This window comes from Centruroides vittatus, unplaced genomic scaffold (assembly GCF_030686945.1).
Source record: "Centruroides vittatus isolate TY-2023 unplaced genomic scaffold, ASM3068694v2 contig_990, whole genome shotgun sequence".
Taxonomy (NCBI): domain Eukaryota; kingdom Metazoa; phylum Arthropoda; class Arachnida; order Scorpiones; family Buthidae; genus Centruroides; species Centruroides vittatus.
This window is the reverse complement of record NW_027122659.1, coordinates 1,210,667-1,233,448: the sequence shown is the minus strand read 5'-3', so window position 1 is coordinate 1,233,448 and position 22,782 is coordinate 1,210,667. Positions and strand designations below refer to the sequence as shown.

The 22,782-nt window shown below is 33.9% G+C and overlaps 1 protein-coding gene across 3 annotated transcripts in view; it reads right to left on the bottom strand.

The window, feature by feature from the left end:
- Positions 1–12,034: 12,034 nt before the first annotated feature.
- LOC136986091 (protein phosphatase PP2A 55 kDa regulatory subunit-like) overlaps positions 12,035–22,782 on the bottom strand; it is a 127,574-nt gene continuing 116,826 nt past the window's right edge. For 2 of the 3 annotated variants that reach the window (XM_067283554.1, XM_067283556.1), the window contains exons 8-10: positions 20,115–20,238; positions 17,864–18,044; positions 12,035–12,683 (exon numbers count right to left, since the gene is read on the bottom strand). In XM_067283554.1, coding sequence (XP_067139655.1) covers positions 17,892–18,044; positions 20,115–20,238 — 277 coding nt within the window. In that variant the 3' untranslated portion in view covers positions 12,035–12,683; positions 17,864–17,891. Of the gene's footprint in view, positions 12,684–12,743; positions 12,845–17,863; positions 18,045–20,114; positions 20,239–22,782 lie in introns of those variants that run through there. The other variant, XM_067283555.1, reaches the window with a different exon arrangement.

The following is a 22,782-nucleotide window of genomic DNA, read 5'->3' as shown; positions in this document are numbered from 1 at the left end:
TTTAACTTTTCTCGTTCGAAGGTTTTGACTATAATATAATCATATAACCATATATATCATCTATTATATTAAATATTCCATATATTCGAATTTTAGTTAGCCATTTTAACGAATTTAATCGAATTTTAACGTTTCGAATTATAAGAACGTATTAGCTTATCCCATTTAGATTTAAGTTAGGATTTTATCATCCTAGCGACCTGAGGGAGAGTAACCCCATTTATTAACTCTTTGTAATATGTACCTCGATCCGAACTTAAATAGACCTCTCATTTCAAATGACTGTTTGTAATTAACTTTTGTGAGTACCAATAGGACGACACCCTCGCCGCAACGGACTAAGACTATGACGACCCTCCACCAAAATTAATCACTGCACCAAATTCCACGCACGACGACACCGCCACACTACAACAAACTACATCAAGACACCACTCACCGGAATCCTCCAGCCCTCAAGGTCCTGTTTAAATTCGATCTTCACAACAAGCGAACACGCCAACCAGGTAGCACAAGTCAACGAACTCCCATCAACAAGAGGACATAACGAACACTCAAGACCTTGAACTTTACTCTCGTGCCCAAGTGACGAAAGGAAACTACGTCTGCACCACGTGCCAGCTAGGAAACAACCCTACTTCCGGGAACACCGTTGTTGTTTACCAAACCCACCGTGGTTGGTTTAACATAACAACTTATTGTAACGAGCGCCCGATTAATCTTTGATTGTCGCGAAATCAATAGATTGTTAATGTCCCAGGTAAATCGTGAAAAAAATTTGCCATATAAATCAGTGTCGCGACTAATTAACGTCGCCTATAAATCACCAATCAGGGAGAGACAGCGCGCTTAAAATAGCCATCCTCCCCGAAAGAAAAAAAAAATCGAACCTGCCCTTCAGGGACAGCTTCGATTTTAGAAAGCCCAAGGTGGTGTGAGAATTCGGACCCACCGGAATTTAGCCGGTAATGATACATCCCTTTCCGCGCGAGTAGAAGGAAAAGGGATATGAGTCAAAAGAAAGAAAAAATGAATCAGGAGGAACCAGAGTCGAAAAACGCGGGTTGGCGAATCTGGAACTCGTGATCGAGAGAATAAAAGGGCGACGACGGAGAAAAGGGGGGTCGGTTACGTTTGTCTTTTGGCCTGTGCGCGTGCAGACGAAATCGAGGGGAACCGCCGATAATCGACGAAATATTGTCGACTACGAAGACCGACCCGGATCACGAGGTATGACCCGAATTTATGTAAACTCTCCCTCCGCGAATCCAGAAATAGGCGACCTTCGCGCGCCCCTTTTGTAATTGTCCTGTTAGCTTCAATAAATCATTGTTATTGTTTTATCCGTTGTAATGTCCTTTATTCGAATGTCATCATCCGCCGCTCTACCGTCGAACCCATTCACTTCCTCCACTCGCATCCACTCGCGTAACGCGTAACTCCTCCGAACCGCCATCTTGACGTGGGCAGGTCTCACGGACCTGTTAGCCGACAAAAAGGAGGAACGAGAAATCGGCCGCCTCCCGGCACCAAAAAACGTTCTATGCATTTTATTTGTACTCTTACACATATCTCGAAAAGGGATCTGGGAAGATAAAAAAAGGGGAACTCGCTCTACTACCGGCCCCATGAAGTCAAATAGCCGAGCAGTTAAGGTGGAAGCCTACCGCTCTGGGGACCCAGGATCGACGATACGGGTCGAAAAACCCAGAGTATTTAGGGGTGGTCTTGTTTAACTTTTCCTGCAATATTTAAAATTTTGATAGTGCTAATATCCGATATAAAAAATTTTTTTAAATAAAATATATTTTAAATATACATTGGCAGAAAGCTTAATTTTGAGGGCAGGGAGAGTTTTATAAAAAATTGTAAATGCTAATAACCAGTAAAATCGTCATTAAGTCCGATCCTACTCGAGATACGACACACGAATCCCTTTATCTTTCTATCCCCTCGATCTTTAACCACCAAAATTTTATAGCTTCTAATTTCGATCCCATAATATACAAACCTCCGTGTAAAATTTCAGAAATTTTCGACAAAAATCACGGGAGTTATTAAGCTTTCAAAGATGGTGAAGAAAATCGTATCCCTCCCCAGTGGCGTAGCTAGGGGGGTGCGGTAGGTGCGGTCTGCACCGGGCCCCTGGCCCACGGGGGCCCCAAAATCATAAGAAAAAAAGACCCGAAAAATTTTTCACGGCAATCAGAACAAAGCAAAATTTGGCATTTGTATGCTTGAGCTGGGGCCCCTATAACACAGGAAAACCAGCAACTCAACTGTAATCTGGATATACACTATATAAACCACTACACAAAAATATTTTAGTCCTTAACGTAGAAGGTGTGGATGCTGTGAAATTAATCTTGTGTGAATTGTCTTTGTAAACCAAGTAATGAAATTGGTAGACGCTCCAACAGCAAACGGTTAGGGAAACTTAGTTTATTTATCCATATGCATTTCGGGTTGGTTTATTTTCCAACCCCTCTTCAGTGCTGTTAAGGAAATTACAAAAAACGTTGAGGTTTCCGACAGTATTTATGATCACGTAAATTGGAAAATAATAAACATAGAAACTTACATATTATAAAACTGATGCGTTATTATAAGTTGGTACAATTTATAAATTTTTTCCCGTATTTTTAACAGGAGTGTTACAGTTACTACAACAAAAAATTTGTGATTTAATACAATTGTTAAAAATATATATTTATATACAGTTATACATTTTATATTATTTAAATACAAACTTACATTTGGAGTGCAGGTGTTATGTTCATGATGAGAGTGAAGTCGATTTCAAGATTTATTTTATAATTATTTTTCAAGTACAGTAGAGCATCGATTATCCGACCCCCCGATTAACCGACTACGGTTAACCGACCGCGTTCTAGTCGGCAAATTCAAATGTCCGCTAGTGATGTGGCGCTACAATATTTGGTTATGTCTTGGCTACTTTCATATTATTTTTGTTAAATTTTTGCATGTTTTAGCTGGCAGCACTGGCTCGACCATGAAAGGGAGGCTAGTATTTAAACCAGGCCTAATACACTATACTAATAATGTATTTTTTCATACTTTTCGGTTATCCGACTTTTCAGTTATCCGACCAACCCGAGTCCCCAATTGAGTCGGATAATCGATGCTCTACTGTAATTTAATACGTCCCGCAACCTTCAAAATAATATTAACAATGCTGTGTAAAATATATATTAAAAATTACTTTTGAATTACGTAGAAATTTTCACAAATGGAAAAATTTTATTAGTTTGTTGAAAGGAATGGAGAAAAACTTAATGTTATAATTATTTAACTCTTAAATGTATTTTAAAAACACAGCCATTTTAAAGTACCTTTAAAAGTACAATTAAAGCACAATTAAAAGTACCTTTCCGATTACGTTACAAATAAAAAAAGTTCCTACCTCAAATTGAATTTTACAGATTTCTATCGTTACATGTATCATTCCTCGTAATATACTGATACACTACATTGGTGGAGAAATAAAAACACGCGCATGTTCTGTATAAAAGACTTGCTTGGACTTCCGCTTTGTGTCTTCCGGTTAGTCGTAATTAAACGACGGACAGTGAACGATGCCTGAAAATTATTTTAATTTGTAAGATATTGAAACAAAATTAAAGTATCAAGAAAAACAAATTTAAAGATTTGGAATTTCCAGATCCATTAGACGAATACGTCAGAAATAACGTTTTTAAACAATTAAAAAATGGACCGTCATTGATTTTTGGACATTTGGATTTATCTAACGCAAACTACGTATATCCACCTACACAAACGCTTTTAAAGCATATAAAAGTTGGGAAGGGTTTAATTAGTCAATAATGCATCTAATATTTGTAAACATTGGGTCTTGAAAATATCTGGCAAGATTTGTTTTAACTATATTTCTTTGTAGCCATTTATTTGTATTCGTTAGTACAATATATACAATTAAATGGTACAATAATAGAATTACGCCGGTCCCGAAATATCAAATATCCTCACAACTGTAGATATTGTACATCGATTTCAAATTGGAAACATAGATCTTTATTAAGAAATCCCTGTTTTAGTTTCATTGATCAGCATAAACTAATGTTTCCTCTGTTGAAATTTACCTTGTAGTTGTATTAATAAACTAACGGTTTGGTAAACACGTCCTTATTTTTTAAAATATCATAAATATACATAAATATACACGAAATCTGTCTTGTTTTTCTTTTATCAGTCGTTTCAACGCACCACAATTTTCACTTCTTTATTAATCCCCTGTAAAATGATAAGAAATTAATCTTTATTTATTTATTAACTATTATTTATTATCTGTTCGGGCATTAAACATTAATTCGGCAATTGAACATTTTTTCCCTACATTCGCTATTGTTTGGATGTCACTAGCATTTTTTTCTTTTGATATATTATTAATAAATATAGAACGGGGTTTCAGTTGCATTATTTTGTAAGTGATATGCTGGTTCCTGGGTGCTTCTTTCCTCTGTGGAATGATTACATGATGGTTCAGCTATCTTTTTGTTTTTTAACATTTTTGGAAGAGTTATTTGGATTTCGTCTTTTATATCGATTGTATCGTTCTATTTTATCTTTTATATTTTCTTGAAATTTGTGAGAAAGTAATGGTGTTTCTCACTCTGGACTGTTGGGGTCATTGGATAGTTGACCTATGAAATTAACACAATATACTGTTCAGCGTTTGCTTGGGATGTAAATTTTCATTCATTATCTCAAAACACCATAAACAATATTTCTAGAAATATTCACACTGGCAACAACAGGAAGTGTAAGTTCCTTAACTGCGCCATCAGTTGAGAAATTTATCGCTGAATAGCATACACAATCGGTTACAAAGCTTCATTATGATGAGCAGTGTCATGTATATACAGAGGCTGAATGACCGAGAGGTCGAGGTGGCAGCTTACCGCTCTGGGGGACCCGGAATCGAAAAATCCCCAGGAATTTTTCGGGGGGGGGGGGTGATATGTCGGGCCCTGACCCTCATTGTGAGTCTTCTAAAAAGAGGCCATCTTAGTGCTCACAGGGCGGAAAGAGTTTAAAAAAAAAGTCATGTATATACATAAACTTTGAATAACTAAACAGATATTTTGCAACCGAATCATAAAATTTAGCACTTGTAAAGCTTATCCTTTTGGACTGGATATAATTGTGATACTCAATTACTATGATGTATTATTGATGTACAAATACATTATATATATACGCAACCTCTCATATGAAATTTGTGCGCAGATAATTTCTTACCATAATAATTTTACAGAGATTTAACAGAAAAATTCATCACAAAGCGATTATTGATGCGAATGTATGAAATTCCATTTAATCCATGCAAGTTGTGATTACCAGAGCCCCTTCAGCCACCAATTTTAAAGTGTTTTAATCTTTAAAATTGGCGTTTCCACTTCCCGGGACGAGGACCCAGGGGTTGGATTTGTGGGAAGCGAGTGTTCGGGTTGTTTCATTGTGTCGGATTACAGAGAACGAGACGCTTGACGTGTAAGTGCGTGAGTGCGAGAATTCGAGTGAAGGTTAAACGGTGTATATCTTCGTGTACAGTGATGTTGTGTCCGTGTGTGTGTGTGTGATCGAAGAACGTCTTCGGCATGTCTATAAACAGAAAAACAGTAAATTACAATACGAAAATAAGATGTGTTAAAAAATGAATTGAAAGAGTTCTTACCATCGAAGATTTCGGAAAATATTCACATGTCCACTTGGTCCTCTTCGGGTAAAGTTGGGGAGGGAGAAGAATCTCCTCCCAAATGTTCCTACAAAACACAAAGACAGTGAGAAAAGGAAAAGTTGATTCATTCATTACCTAAGGTGAAGATTATTACCTTTGTCAGACAGTCTTTCTTCCCGAACAGTGTTATGAGAAGAGCGAAGGACCTGACCTAGCCTAGCCTAACCTAACCTAACCTACCCTAACCGGAAGCCCAATTCTCATAACAGCCGTTTGGGAAGAAAGGTCGGCCGAATGTCGCGTCGGTGAAGAAACGTGTCACGTCCGGATGGTCAGAATCGGGAGTCAAATCCGTTGTCGTCGGCCGAGTGTCACGTTCGGGAGACAAGTCCACGGGTCACGACCGGGTAAGAGAAGTCACGTCCGGGAAAAGCTGTCGAGTCCGGGTGAAAAGTGACGAATCCGATAAGAAAGTCAAAGAGGAAATCGAAGAGGATCACCGCCTAAGCCAAGGGAACCGCAGCCGTCCGCAGCGACATAACGGACACGGACAGCACGGTCCCTCAACTTCGGCGGCTCTCTCCTCCGATTCCTCCCCGTTCCGACTTCGGCAAGGCTGTGGCGTCGCCGTCGCGGACGAATGGGCAGAACGCGACCAACCAGAAAATGTCAACTCGGAGGAGTTGTCATTTTCTACATCCTCCACAGCAAGGTCTGTGGCCGGATGACTCCCGAAGACCTTGGCCAAGTGCACTGGACCCAGGGTGTAGCGTCTCATGATCCCGACTCCGGGAGGATGCCACGCCACGCGCACTTGGGGAAGGTCTTCTTCACCCGCTGCCTCTCGCTCGTCGAGCTCCCGCTCCTCCGACGGCACGGAACGACAGACACGTTCCGCGTCGTTCAAAGAACCCCTCCCTCCGGCGCCACCGCATTCCTCCGTCGAAACCTCCGGCGAAACCACTCCAACATCTTCACTCTGAAAAAAAAAATTGCAATTAGTCGATTAAAACAAAAGCTTAAATTAATGTCTAAATTCTTCCGAAAAAAGCAAAATGCTCACCGCAGCTGCCTTTTTAAATCTAAAAGATTCGAATCTGACCATCGAACGACGTGCCGAGATGTCTTCTGGGACCGATTATACTCACTACGAATCGGAATTCGGATAGCTCGCGTTAGATCCTACCGGAAATTGCTAGAACGTTCCAACTGTATTTGCAGTAGAGACGACTGACCCGGAACGAAGAAACTCTCTTACGTGTAATTTGTATTTGTACGACAGTAAATCAAAGACACGCCGCACGTAGCCACGAGGAAAAGGCACTCGAGCCCAAGTCGTAACAAGTGTTTCCTTCTAGAGCAATTTACCCTAACGTGTACGTCACATAAACGCAACGACGGCATTTAAAAGGGTTTCGTGCAAAGAAATTGCCAATGAGTCGACCAAAACACAAGACAAACGTACGAAAAAGCGAAACGTGCCCACAGCCCAACTCGCCATTCGAGACACGAACGTTTAAGTGGCAGAAAGCATTGACAGAAGGTTACGTAAGTGTGGAAGATCGACTGCACTCCGAAAAGACTGCACCTTGTGGAAAGAGACAAAGAGCTTAAGGAAAAGAATTCTTTGTGTCCAGCCTGTATAGATAACTGCTAAGTGTATTAGTATTAGAAGTGTTTGCATACAATTTAATTCTGGCAAAATAAGCTCTTTTTTTTTTTTTTTAACTCTTTCCGCCCTGTGGGCACTAAGAGGGCCTCTTTTAGTAGGCCCATTATGGGTTCGGCCAGGCCCACAATGGGGCGACCGGGTGGTGAGGGACGGGGCCCGACATATCCGAACGGACCACCCCCGAAAAATTCCTGGGGATTATTCGACCCGTTCGGATTCGATCCCGGGTCCCCCAGAGCGGTAGGCTGCCACCTTGACCGCTCGGCCATCCGGCCGTCGGCAAAATAAGCTATTGAAAAGCGTTGTAACTAATACATAAATTGCTTGGAACAGTCGGAAGTCAAAGGGCGAAATCTTTGACCTGTCGAAGGACAACCCATGCTTCAGAATACGGCCTCCCTCCATCAAAGTTACCAGAGTATATTTTAGTTAAAATTCGTATTTAAAGTTAGTATTAAATAATTTTTAATTGAATTTCTATACATAATCCTTATTCTTTGACCGTGTTAATAAAATATAAATGAATTAATTACGAAATGAGCAAATACTTAATATGTTTACTGCACTTTGGTCGCTTTCCAATGTGGCGGCTCGTTTAAAAGTCCTAGTTCACAAGCGACGGCAGGTTTAAACGCAAATACGGCCGACCGTGTCGTCTCCAAAATTTGGACTAAACGAAACGAAAATAAAATCTTACAGCTAGCTAAATTCTAATTAAAATCTTACCTGGTGTAATGTCGGCGTCCACAAGTCTTCTTAAAACCACTTCGGGTAGCAAAGAACACTGAAAAAAGGCAAAAAAACAGCGAAAACAGGAGCAAAGAGCGCACACGTCCGTCCAGCAAGCGAAAAACGTGCAAAGTGACGCAAAATCGTGTTGCAACAATAGAAACGGCAACAATTGCCGTTTCTATGGAGATTAGAAAGCGCCTAACGAATTCGAATGCAATTGACATAATGGATTCTTTTTGAATTTTAAGGCTTAATATCTGCATTTTTTTACGTTTCTATCCCTGGAATGATGACGGATTGGGATCGAGAGACTCCTACCACCCTCCGCTTTCGGTTTCCATTCTCCACAAGGGGTTAGAAGCAAGATTTTCTATAATCGAACGTCATCTTTACCTCGCCACCCCCAAAACTACAACTCATTCCTCTCGTTGGTCCAGTATTCTCCGATTGACCGACAGCGCAATTTTTGCTAAATTTCGTAATATTTCGTTTATCCGACGCCATTTTAAAAGCGGTTACCTGACCTCATCGGACGTTGGTTAAATGAAATATGCGCGTTATAGTTTAGTTACGTAACCGTTAATCAAAGTGATTTGTATATTAAATAAGCGAATTTTATGAATTTACCTACTCCTCAAAAAATATCGTGTATGTATTATACACCAAGGAATCAAAATATTATAGTTGTTCTTGTATGGAAATGGAGAAAAGTGATGGGCCTACTGCTCGAAACGAACGATTTAATTTTCTTTTTATAGTCAAAAAACCCGGCAACGAGTTGCGCAACTTTCTCGGCTGTCGTGAGATTTTATTTAGAAAATAACTTTTATTTTTAACTACGATATAATAAATAGAATCGTATGTGGCGCCATCTGTTATGTGATTTTGTTATGAATACAATTCTGATTTTATTAATATTTTATAAAGTCCAGGAAATTTCTTAAGAGATAAATTCAATAAATATATACTTTTGTACTGTACGTGGATCAATAAATAATGGCTTTTTACTTTTTTTAAAGCCACATAGATTTATGGCTGTGGATTAATTTAATAGAACATTTTATTTTTAATTTTAATTATTCGGCAATTATATATATTCTGTAACTGTTAATTAGAAAAAATAACTGACTAAAAGGTCAAAGAAGCAATAGCATATTTGCATAGTAAGTGGTATGCTGTTTTATTTTGTCAATGTGCTGTACTGTCCGAGAAATCGTACAAAGTTGGTCAGGGAATGTCATGGAATTTAAAACAAAAATTTGAGTAGGAACCCTGTATATAGTTAATCCTGCCCCTTTAATTATCTTAATGTTAATGAATACAGCAAGAATTAATTATTTTTACTTAAAATTTATTACTTTAAATAAACTAATTAACTTATTTTTTAAATAAAATTTTAACGAATTTCGGAAGAAGCATATTTTTCATCAGATATTTAGTTAATGTTTAATAAACTTGAAGTGTTTGCAGACATATAATTTGAAATTTTATATGAAAATAGAAATACAGTAGAACCTGCTTAAGGTGATCAGCCTCGGAACCAAGATAAATGGTATGAGTAATTAATACTTTGTAATTAAGATTAATAAAACACTACTTACGAAGTTCAATAAGCCAAACAAAACTTAGAAATCTATCATTAATTTCTATTGAATCTACTTGGCTGCCAGTCTAAACTACACATCCATAATTAACGAATTTGCTGAAGTTAGAAGAGTAAAACTGTAGTTGATATCAATACTTTATAGTATATAGTTCATATTTTCAAAATAAAAATAGTATTCGTACATTTTGTGCAGGTTTTTTTAAAATCACAATCGAAGGTTATTTTAAAGAAAAAACATTTAAGGGGCGGCATTTCGAACACTTTCATCATACTGAGACTACCGCACGACCCTGAATGTTTGGACTGTTCTGAAGAGGAGCTACAACTATTGAAGACAGTCAAAGAATCACGGAGAGAGGTCGATCCAGAACTATGAAAAACTTATTTCTACGATTCCATGAAGGATTATGGCTGTAATAGTTGCAAAGGTAACCCTACACAATATTAATCATCAGTACTCCATACTTTTGTTCAATCTTACTTTGTTTAAAATGATTCAACTTTTTAATTTATGCATCTATCTTTACGTTTAGAATGTAAATACTTTAATATGTTTATTATTGAACTTTCAACAATTGGCAAATATAATTATTTTGTGAATTTGATTATCTCGGGATCGAAATAATTTTTGCACAGCATGTACAGTACATGTACAAAATATATTTCTGACTGTAGAACCCATAAACAAAAGTATGGAATAAAGTCCAATTAACTATAACCAATATGACTTACGATTTATAATACTGTACATTCCACAACTGAATAGTATATTAAAGTTTACGAAAAATTTCTTCACCCCCCCCCTTTGTTTGAAAGCATATTCTAAGTATATCTGATTTGATTTTTAAGTTGTGCCATCCTTAAAAAAAGAAAAATACTCAATTTTGTATGGGATAAGTTTTATTTTCATAATTTTTTTCATATTTATCTTGCATCTGATTTATAACACAACAATGATATATTTTATACATTGTCACAGGATGAACTGCTATTGAGCAGAAATTGACTGATTGTGAAACATTGGTAATGTATGCAATGTAGGTACAGAATTGAAAAAACCTAGGAAACACATAGTTTTGGACACGGTTGATAACGACAGTCTGTTTCGGTTTTTCTGAAAATGCCAAGTGATTATAACAAGAAGTTTGTCAGGTGAATATGCTTTTAATAAAATGCCAGATTCGGCCGGGAACAAATGTATCGTGTAAAGATCATTTACGTAGCTGCCGTTCCACTCGTGGATACTTTATATCTCGATATTGGGAACTTTATGTTCCGTCTTAAAAACGAGTGCAAATTTCGATATAAATAAGCTGTCGAAAACTGTTGTTTCTTTTAAACGGACACGGCATTTCGTATCCTGGACCGATGATAGAACGTGACGATGACGTATGAAATTCATATAAATTCGAACATGAAATAAAAGTTAATTATACTAAGTCTTTATTAAACGTTCTATATTAAGATATATTATTGCACTCTTCTACGACTAAAATGATGGATTTATGAATATGCTCTCTTTTTATAATTTACAATGTTCTATAAAATATAAAATTTTAAATACATTTTAGATCTTGAATGTTATTTATACAAGAAGTCCATATAAGAACTATAAATTTCATAATAATGCCAGCATATAATTTAATCCTTTGATGCACACATTTCACTATAATTGTATGAAATTTTGAAGTATAATTTTTCTTTTCAAATGGAATGCTGTGACCATAAATTTAAATATTTTTGTACTATAATCTTTTAACTTAAAAATATGATTGCCTATACATGTGTAGCTTTTTATTTATAAAGTCCACTTAACCCTAATATAACAGATACTTTGTGCTTTGAAGGTTCTGAAAAAGAAACACTTTAAAATGTTTACTGCATCAGAGGGTTAAAGTACTTATTTGGACATCTTGTACTTAAACTTTTAGCCTAATATTTATCTGACATACTGCTTGTTCATTTGCATAAATATACAAGAAAAAATAACTGCCTGAATGTCAAACAGATGTGTAACTACATTCTTGGACTGCCTTTACCAATGAAATCGATTTTATTTTCCTGTCTGGATATTTTTATGATAATGGTTGACAAACTATTTCTAAAATGACTTGGTATGAACACATTGGAAGACAAAACATTATGGCTTCTTTCCTGACAAGAATCAATCTCCCTCCAAATGCCACAATGCTTGGCATGGAACCCTCGTAATTAAGCTATGGCCCCAAAATAGAATTCATTGTGCTCGCAACGTCGGATACTCACTCGAACTTTGCATGTGAGAGGCCGAGGAAAAAATGCTCCATTTTAAAAATCATGCAAGCTTTCTTTTTATTATTTACATTTTTTACAGTTTGATGTGTTCTTGCAATCACGCAATCAAATCCTATCACTTCTGCACATACATTCATATGCAACACTCTCTCCGAAATTTGTATCAATAGTTACATCATCACACGTTTTGTTTACAAATTTTTCACAATTCGAGAAGTGATACACAAATGGCACAAGGGAGGCAGCAAACTAGGTTAGGGAGGAGATAATCACAGAGTATCTCCGGCAGGCATCAGTGACTTTGGCTTGCTGAGAGTGGACACAACTGCTGAAGATCAATGGGCAAACCCTGTGAAGCCTAAAATATGAGCAGAAGGCACAGGAATAACAGGAAGGTAAGTTGGGATGAATAGCCCAAAGATCCACAAGACAATCTGTTACAAATAATCACATTGATGGAGGCATTATTCTCTTCACAATTCACTTTGAACACTTGTGACCACCAGCTGCATTAACTAAAACAATTATTACTATACCGGTTGCATTTTCTTGCAACTCCGAGACTTTTCACATCAGCAATATAGAAGTATTGGGTCCATTGTTGCTAATATAACAGATTTATGGAATTGTGTTCAAATCGATGTTCTCCAACCTGATATCTGCCAGTATGCGATGAAAAACTGAAAAATAAAAGTAATTTTATTAAAACTTTCATTTTAAAAACTAATATGATGTCAAATTATGTTATACTTACTTACAAAAAAAAAATCATATTTATTTCTCCCTAAAATTTGCAAATCATCATCATCAATTTCAAGATTATTTCTTTCATTATGTCCAACTGAATGATAAAAAACAAAATGATTCTTAATCAAGGACACTATTTTTCAACTTAAACCAAAATTCCCATTTCAAAATAGGAAAGATGAAGGTATCCTTACACCAAAAAATAACAATTGTGAAATTTGAAACTAAGTCTATTCCTAACTACAAAATATAATTTAAAGGGTACACTTTTGTCATTCAAAGAAGAAAATTTATCACAAAAATCCAAATTATATTTATAAAATTTTGTTTATTGTTTGTGTAAAGATTACTTTTATAAAATTTTTACATAAAAACATTGTAATTTATATTACTTCAAGTCTTTTATACTTTTAAATAGATAAAATTCACTGTAATTCTGGAAATTTTGATGGAGCTGTTCAGACTTCTGCTATGTTCTTTACTATAAAAGTATTACTTCAATATAAAATGTATCTTTTGTTCATTTGTTAAGTTAATTTTACAAAAATTTCTTCTTTTGATTTTATACCTTAATGCATTAAAAAAAACATAGCTCGAACAAAGACACACTTTTTTGTCAGGCCTTTATGACTTACATAAACAGTTATAAGTTTGAAATTTTTTTTCTGTTTCAGTGGTGTGCCGTGACATTTGATGATAGGGAAGCTGTGTTTCTGTAAGAAATTTCCAGGAGCAATCAGTTAATTGCATGTCAGTGATGTGTCTAGGGTCCATTCATACATGCGTGGTGGCAGAAGAGACAAAGACGACAAATATCTGACAAAACCAACATCAACAAGTATCTGTACAAAATATTTTGCTTTAGGACAATCAGCCGTTCAGACGTCCTGGGCGTTGATGTGGTTCTTTGTTGGTGATCAAAGGTGGCACAGGGACAGTGGCGTTGACAAGTCTGTAAGGCACAGGGAGACTTCGTCTGTTGGCGTTGGGGACACAGTCTAAGTCTGAAGTGGCACAGGTTACAGGTTGGCACAATAGACGAGAAACTATTTTTCTTTTGCACATTGACACACACACATTGGTTATTTGGAACATTAATTAAGTGTGAGGTGTCCTTGATTGTTGGGGATTATATCAATCTCCGTTCTTTCTTTCATCCAATTTGATTGGTCATTCTCCCTCAATCATACTTCCCGAGTGGCTGGTCCCTCATTACTAAGCATAATGAGACTCTTACCTGGAACACAAGAAAAGTCAAAATCGAAGATGAATTCGATATTCCACTGATCATAGGATGACTTTCTTTTGCGATTTATGATTTCTGCATTGCAGTCTGATATAAACAATAGGTGTTCGACTACAATGATTTTTACTTACACTAAACTAATAAATTTTTCTCTAAATTAACCATTTTTTTGCGTCTTTCATGACGGGTCAGACTTGTCCAGTACATCACATTTCCATAAAAGTTTTAAACAAATACTGGAAATGACAAAAATAAACAATTTATGTATTGACAAGACTATGTCTTGTTTATAAAATTGCACTGCCTGCTGTCTTATCAGCTTACAGGTATGAAGGAGTAATGTCAGGAGTTGAAATTTGGCACAGAATATTAGGTGCCCAAATCATGCACGCATAAGAAAAAGATTCGTAGGTAGTCAGGGGATCAGAGGACCGAGAACCGAAACATAATAAAATACAAAATGGCAACACTCTCTACAAACAGGCAGTAGTGCGAGATTTGTGCATGCATTGCTAGTTGGTAAGTTGGAAATATGAATATTGTGAAATCGAATTTTGACAAACACATGCATTGGGAAGTTTGAAAAGCAAATGTTGCTAAATCGAATTTTGACAAGCAAATCTTTGAAAAAAAACCCATTTACCTGTCCTGTGTTATTCCCCACATTTTTCTGGTCACCACATGCTAACCTCGACCGATTGACTGGAGATATTTCATTTCATATTGGAACTTTTTGAAACAAGATGGCACGTCATTATAATTTTATATTAAAACTAATTTCCAAAATAGAATTATGTTTTCTTTTTACATTTATTAATATATATATATTTCGTTTGTGCAAAATAAAAAAATAATTGCAAATTATACAACAGTCACCATTATTTTTTCAAAAACGGGAAATTTTCGCATTGACAAAAATTCAACCTGGAATATCATGCAACAGAGAGAAATTTCATCATTCGATAGGTTAATTTCAATGAAAATGCATCGTGGAAGACCTCATGGTCGTGGCTCTGGCCAGCAAAGTTTGAATGATTGCACTCAAAACCAGTGATACCAAAGATGATGGAGAATGAGAACGAGACCCGCCTTGAGCGTCGAAGTGATCCCACTTAGTAGTGAGTCTCCGAGACATAGTCTTGTCTGAAATACAGCCTTGCCGTTTTACTTGTTTTAGTTCTAAAATACAAATAATACATACATAATACAAATTGATATGATACAAACAATAATAGAAAAACTTGTTTTTTTTTAAAATTTTTTATAAACTATCTCTTTGTGGAAAAAATTGCCAAATAGTCATTAATTACTTTATCATAAAAGTCACTGGTCGTCAACTCCATCAATGTATTTGAAAGCTCTTTTTCTATCAAATGCAATGCTAGTGACAACAATTTTTCCTCTGACTGAGTGAGTGTTCCTGGCCAATGTATGAATATTCTTCATGGTCAAAAAACTGCACTCAACAGACGCACTGGTAGATGGTACTGCAAAAATTAATGATATTAAATCATATAATTCTTTTAGTACATCTTTGTTTGAATTGTCATTAATTATAATAGGTTATAATTAATGATTAATTATAATTAGCACTATTCGGTTTGAGTAGAAGTAAGTCTGATAATTTACAGTGTGTCTTGAAGTTTTTGAATTATAATACTTTTTATGTTTAAGAGTTACTTGTCAATATAGTCCAGACACAAATATAAATATTGCAGTTCACAACATAATTTAGATAAATCAAAAAATTTTCCATAAAATTTACTTAATTTAAAGAATTAAAACACGCTTGAAAAAATTGTTTTTTTCATAATATTAAAGTTAATAACATCTAAAAGTAATAAAAATTCTAAAGATTTTATGTCTGAAAATCTATCAATATAATTACAGTATAATTAAAAGAAAATTGTAATTAAATATAACTTTGCAAAGAAACATACATAAAAATAACATTGGATACTCTTCACTTTTTAAATCTTAAACAATCCACGTAGTCAAATAGTTCCCTACCAGTGGCTAAGGGGTATAATGTCCAAAATATCGTATAATGCATTGTTAAAAGCATTATACGATATTTTGGTGTGTAGCTTCCACTAGCTAAACCAGGTGAGGTCGGTGCTCTGTAAAGCGCATGTGCCAATGCCTATAATCTGGCTGTTTTACACCATTCAGTTATTTTTGCCATGGAAGCTGACCAGGTTTTGACAATACAGCGCTTCCATTCCGCCACTGATATTCGAATATACAATAGCAATCTTATTGTTTTTTTCACATGTAGTATAAAAATTTGTAATAAGATACATAAAATTAATATTTTATTATAACTGCATTAATTAATTTGTTAATTTTCGTCCGATGGCGATAATTATGTTTAATTAATTTTCTGAAGACAAATTGCATTTTGCATTAATTAATTCAAAGTACATTAAAATATGAAAATAATCACCAAGTATGAATTTATATTTTAGAAAATACAAGGAAAGCAGTGCTTCCACCACTTCCAATGACAGCACGCCACTGCTGTTTTAATCTCCACAAGATGTTAGAAACATTGATTTTTAGAAAAAAAACCAAGAAGGCATCAGGCCTTATATGAAACCTTAATGGGCCACAGGCTGCCAGTTTGTGACCCCTGCTTTAAATAGTTACACAAACGCATATAAATTTCATAAAAAAAATTATTATTAGAAATAATACATAGGCTAGATTTATAGTACTAGCATTGAGTTTATGAAGGTTAAGTCAAGACAAAAATAAAATTTGAGTTAGCAAGAATTTCAAATTAAGTTCAACTCATCGAGAATCTACTATATGTAAATAAACTGAAAAATCTTAAAAACATACCGATCTACTATAATACCGTAGCAAGCAAACTAGTTAGATGAAAGCTACTGTATATGTAATGACAGATGAAAATTTCACAAATAAATAAATAAATAACTATCGAGATTAAGACATAGGTTACAGAAATATAAATCTAACACACAAAAAATTTGAAGAAACTATATAAATCTGAGAAGTGACGTCTATTCAATATAAATATTTAGAAAGAAAACCAACAGAAATAGCCAATTGTTAGTAATTGAAAAATACAGTCAAACCTGTTTTTATGCGCTCTTTTTATGTGCGATTTTTATTTGTGCGATTTTTTATTTGTGCGGTATAGTTGGCGACTAGTCTCGTGCGATTCGTCATGTCTCACGTTGACTTATTATAGCTAAATAAACTTATTATAGCATAAATGCACTTATTATAGTAATATTATTGCATGAATATGCGAAAAATGAAATTATTTACTTTTTAAGTCAACAAAACACCACCTGGACAAAAATATGTAAAACAGACGATAGACCAGACGATGCAGTCAAGTGCTGACATCTGTTGTCAATAAATTCTATTTCGTACGGTTTTGAGTTATTTTCTATGTGAGACTTTTTTTATGCGGTCCCTATTGACCGCATAAAAAAATATTTTTTTTAAATTGTGTTGCGAAAACTATTTTTTATAGCCCCTCGTGAAGTTTCGTGTGATTTTTTTTATGCGTTTTTTTTAAATGCAGTTCCTATCCCCCGCATAAAAACAGGTTTGACTGTATTTAGGGATTTTATTTCTAAAGTGCAAATATGAATTATCAAATATTTTGAAGAACTGCCAGTTGGAATGAAGATTACTCACATAGATGAATTTAATCTGATAGTCCAACTGTCAGATGAGTGACAGATCCATTCCACAAATGGAAGCTGCCTTTAAATTTCAAGAATTCAAATTTCTGATCAATAGGGAGGAATTTGAATAGATTTTAATCATCTGTCCTTTTGAGTTTTTTAACTGAATTTCAAATTTTATTTTAATAATTTATAAAATTACCTGATTCATCTGTACCTTCTTTCATTTATTAAAACTTTTCTTGGAAGAGATATAAATTATTAGTTGCAGCAACGGCAACTATGTTTTCTTGAGGATGCCATGCTGTATGAAGAATTTTTCGAGTGTAATCTAAACAATCTACACTTATTTCGTCTTTTTTCCTCTTGCCGCCTGTGCACACCTAAATCAATAGAATGGATTTACTACCAATATAAAATTCAATATAAAAATCAAGGAATAAATGTAATACACAATTATTATAATTAGATTTGACATAAATGTTACATAGATAATAAGCAGACAATCCTCATAGTAGCTGTAATATTTTTGTGATAAAGCAATTAATCTTATAATAAATTCATAGTGATGGAAAGTTTACTCCCCAAGTAAAATTTTTAACATCCAAATAATCTCATAATAGAAAAAAGATTTTATGTAAATAATTGTTCCTGAATTCAAAAATTACACTTGCAAATCACCATCAATCACTTTTTTTAATCAATAGAAAACTTGATGGGCTTTTCTGTCATTTTATTCAGATAGACCTATCATAAATAAATAATTTTTTTTAACTCTCATAAATATAGCTACATCATAAAAATATCCACCTACAAATTTGATAATGTTGAACTTTCCGTATATTTTTTTAATGCTAAAACAGAAATTATTGATTAAAATAATTTAACACTAAAAATAGAGAGAAATTCACACTCTCTTAGTAACAATCTTCAAAAAGTATATAATTTTGCACCAATAATCAAACACCTTAAAACTTGGCACTCTAATATATTAATGAGCAAAGTTTACAAAAAATCAGCTGGCATGCCATTGAATGGCAAAGCTATTCACCCCATATATAACCCCAGTTATTTCACTATGTTTTACCTTATTTATTTATTTAATTATTTTAAAATATATCCGAATTTATGTGTTGCTTAAAACTTACACTTTATTGAGATAAAGTTCCTTGAAGAAAGAATCAATGCTCATGTTTTGACTTCAGTTAAGAGTTAACAAAGAATAACAATTAAAACTACTGGATATAACAGGCTGACGTAATTAAAAATTGAATCCAGAAGGTGGATGTGCATAAAACTTTACAAATTTAAAGATAAAAATTCATTAAAATACAAGCAATAAGTTAATTTTAAAACTAAAAACTAATTACAATATTACTTTGTCACGTACACCAGGGTGCATATAATAGATAAATAAAACTCACTTACTCAAGCCTCTAACCAGTGTGGAAAAAAAAACAAAAACAAAATCAAAGAAACAAACATTTTCTGAACACCTTCTGCATTCTTCCTCAGGTAAAACGGCTGGATTCCTTATTCTTTAACACTGTTACAAAATTTTAAAACAAATTCAAACGATAATAGTTCCCTAGTTTTCACACCAGTTAGAGGCTCGAGTAAGTGAGTTTTATTTATCTATTAATTACAATATTTAATATTACAATTGAAGTACAATATTTAATACTGTAATTCAATTGTCATTCTTTTCCATTATTAAAGCAATTAAAAATACGAACATTTTTTGAAAAACTACAGATTTTTATCGAAAATCTCCCAATCCTATTAGCTTTTGGTTTCCAACACATTCACATCAGTTGTCTCAACTATTGATAATTGTCTAGTGTCATCAGAGCTATCAAAGTACCAACTTTAAGAAACAGTGTAATTTTTTGAGTTGGTGTAAATGCTGTCGGCATGCATTACCAACGACAATGATAACAACATAAGCACTGTGACCAATGTTAAAGTTGAAAAATGTGCCCTGTTATATTGCTTATGTATTGCCACTTTGGCTCCCAAGACATCAGGGAAACTGGAAACAATACGCAATAAATTATGTATGATAATTTTATATTGTTATACAAAATATGCAATAAAGATGCTAAAACTTTAAAACCTATAGTGCTATTCATTATTTAAACTCTGTATTAACAATAAAAATAATGAATAAGTTCTTATCATTTCAACTGTACTCTAAGAAGTAATTAGAATGTAAAAACTTTCTAAATAATGTAATGGAATTCATACTAATAATTATTAATTCAAAATTTTAGTAGTTGGAATTTTCTGAAACAAAAAATATTTAATTCCACAAAATTTGTTGTAGATGTGTTAATTGTTAAAATGGAGAATAAAAACATTTTCAAATCCTAACATTAAAAAAAAAAAAAAATCAAAATCAAAATCATGTTTATTATTTATTAATTAAGACGTAATATAAAGTGAAAAACAACCTTTTTGGGTTTAAGAACAGTCTTTGGTTTAGCTATTTCTCTGGAAGCTTCTAACATAACATCACGTTTTGTATGACGATCAAATATGCGAAAGAAATTGTTGTACGATCCAGTCATGATATAACTGAAATAAAAAAATTATTTCAATTTATTGTTATAATACTTATTATAATCAGCAAAGTAAATATTAATTTAATGACCATACCACAAAGAAAATAACATAACTTCATTACTAAAATACATACATTAAAATTACTAAAAAACTTTTTTTTTTCAAAACACAAGTTCAAAACCATGCATAGTTTTATTCAACAAGAAAACTTAAAATTTTGAAAAATTAAACAATTTAAGTGATATCTTTTTCATTTCTTTTAAGATGGCAAGAAAGCCAAAAAATACTAGATTAAATTAAATAATGTTTATATATTCCAGTGAAGCATCATATCATTACAATACTGTAGTTTATTTTGACCTTTAGCTTATCTAAAAATATGAATTCTATTGAAAATATCCATTAAATGCATATTTAAATTCATTTTATTTATGGAAAACATGACAATGTTATGTAAAATACAAATTCTAATAATGAAAATTACTACTATAATTATATAGATCTATATATAATTTACATATACAGGATATGCCAGAAAAACCTAGTGGTTTTAAAATTGCTTTTGTTTCATGTGTAATGGGTGTCACTTCTAAATCTTTACAAAGCTGGTTATAAACAATTTAAATAACTCCACAAAACCTTGAAAAACACCAGCACAAAAATATATTTAAATGAAATATGTTGAGACAAACTTTTTCGATCCAATTAGGATCTGCTTCAGGTCATTAATGTTTGAAAGAATTAGAATGCAGGACATTTGAATTTAAATATTTTAAAGTTGTCTGAACTTATAACCAGTATACAGCAAAAATCACACCTAGGTGTTAACATTAACCTTAAAACTAAAATAAAAATTAACCAATATATATGCAAATTAATTGATTTCCTATTTTTTATGTTGCCAGGATCGTCGAAAAAGGTTTGCCAGGCATGCAAGATATTCACCGCCTCCTCAAAACTGATGCATTCCCCCCTTTAGTTTGGCTTTAAAAATTTCCAGAGCCTCTAGAATTTTGATTTGATCCATGCAAAGGAAGCATTAATTAATGAGAGAGCAAAGAGTGTCTAAGGAGGAGGCTAATATCTTGCATGCCTGGAAATCCTTTTTCAACGATCCTGGCAACATTAAAAAATAGGAAATCAATTAATTTGCATATATATTGGTTAATTTTTATTTTAGTTTTAAGGTCAATGTTAACACCTAGGTGTGATTTTTGCTGTATACAGGTTATAAGGGTTTACAGTTCTGATGATTTTAAAATATTTAAATTCAAATGTCTTGCATTCTAATTCTTTCAAACATTAATGACCTGAAGCAGAACGTAATTGGTTCAAAAACGTTTGTCTCAACGTATTTATTTTAAGTATATTTTTTGTGCTGGTGTTTTTGAAGGTTTTGTGGAGTTATTTAATTGGATGTCACTGTAATATTAATCACCATTGTGTTTCCTGTGCTTTGCAATTTGGTTGAAATAGAGCACTGGTCCATGCAACATCACATCATCATGGTGGAGATGTTTATAAAGATGGAGTCAATCACAACTCAATGCAGTTTCTGACTACAGTTTGATTGGCATAATGAACATAGTCTGAATATGTGTTACTATGGATGTCAAAATGATGTCAAAAAGGAAGTATGAAGGACACAAAACCTCCAGGACATTGTCGTTTAGTTGTAATTGCAGAAAACAAAAATTACATAAAATATGCCATCCTTTGCAGTCTGCTGTGAAACAAGTTTTCAGAGCAGATTGTCTCTTGGTTTGTCAGAGAGTAGTATTTACAGAATTTTGCACAGAGATTTGTATTATCATTCTTACAAAATACAAGTTACCCAATATCCTAGTGTATAGGACAAGAGGAAAAAAACCTTCAGTTTTTTAATGAGTTTCTGGAATTAATGAAAGCTGATGGAAATATCCTGAACAGATGAGGCCCACTTCTATTTGTCAGTATATGTAAACAAATGAAACTTTTGATAGTAGGCCAAAAGAAATCCAGATGAACTTCAGCAGTGACCTCTACATAGTGCTGCACGAGTACAGTGTACAGTGCTGCATTTCATCCAATGACAATATCAGACCATATTTTTTTAACACTGTAACATCACTGAACTAATATTTTTTTAACACTGTAACATCGGAGGACAATGATGTTACAGTGAATTCAGTGTGCTACAAAATCCCATTGGAAACATTTTTGGCACAAGATTAATCCACATCAACAATGTTTTCAGCAAAATTGAGCAACACCGCACACCATGCATGAATCCATGGCAGTTCTCAGGAGAATGTTTCTTGGGAAAAATATTTCTGGCTTTGGAAATAACTAGCATTGGCCCAACCATTCACCTGATCTGACTGCAACACATTATATGGGTTTATTTGAAGCAGGAAGTTTCCAGCAATGTTTGCAAGGCATTTGATAAGCTGAAAAAATTTGCAAGTGCATTCAGGAAATTCTGAGATACTGCAATGAGTTATGTCATCATTTCTGGAAAGACTAAATAAGTGCATTAATCACAATGGTGAATGCTTAAGTAATGTGATTTTCAAG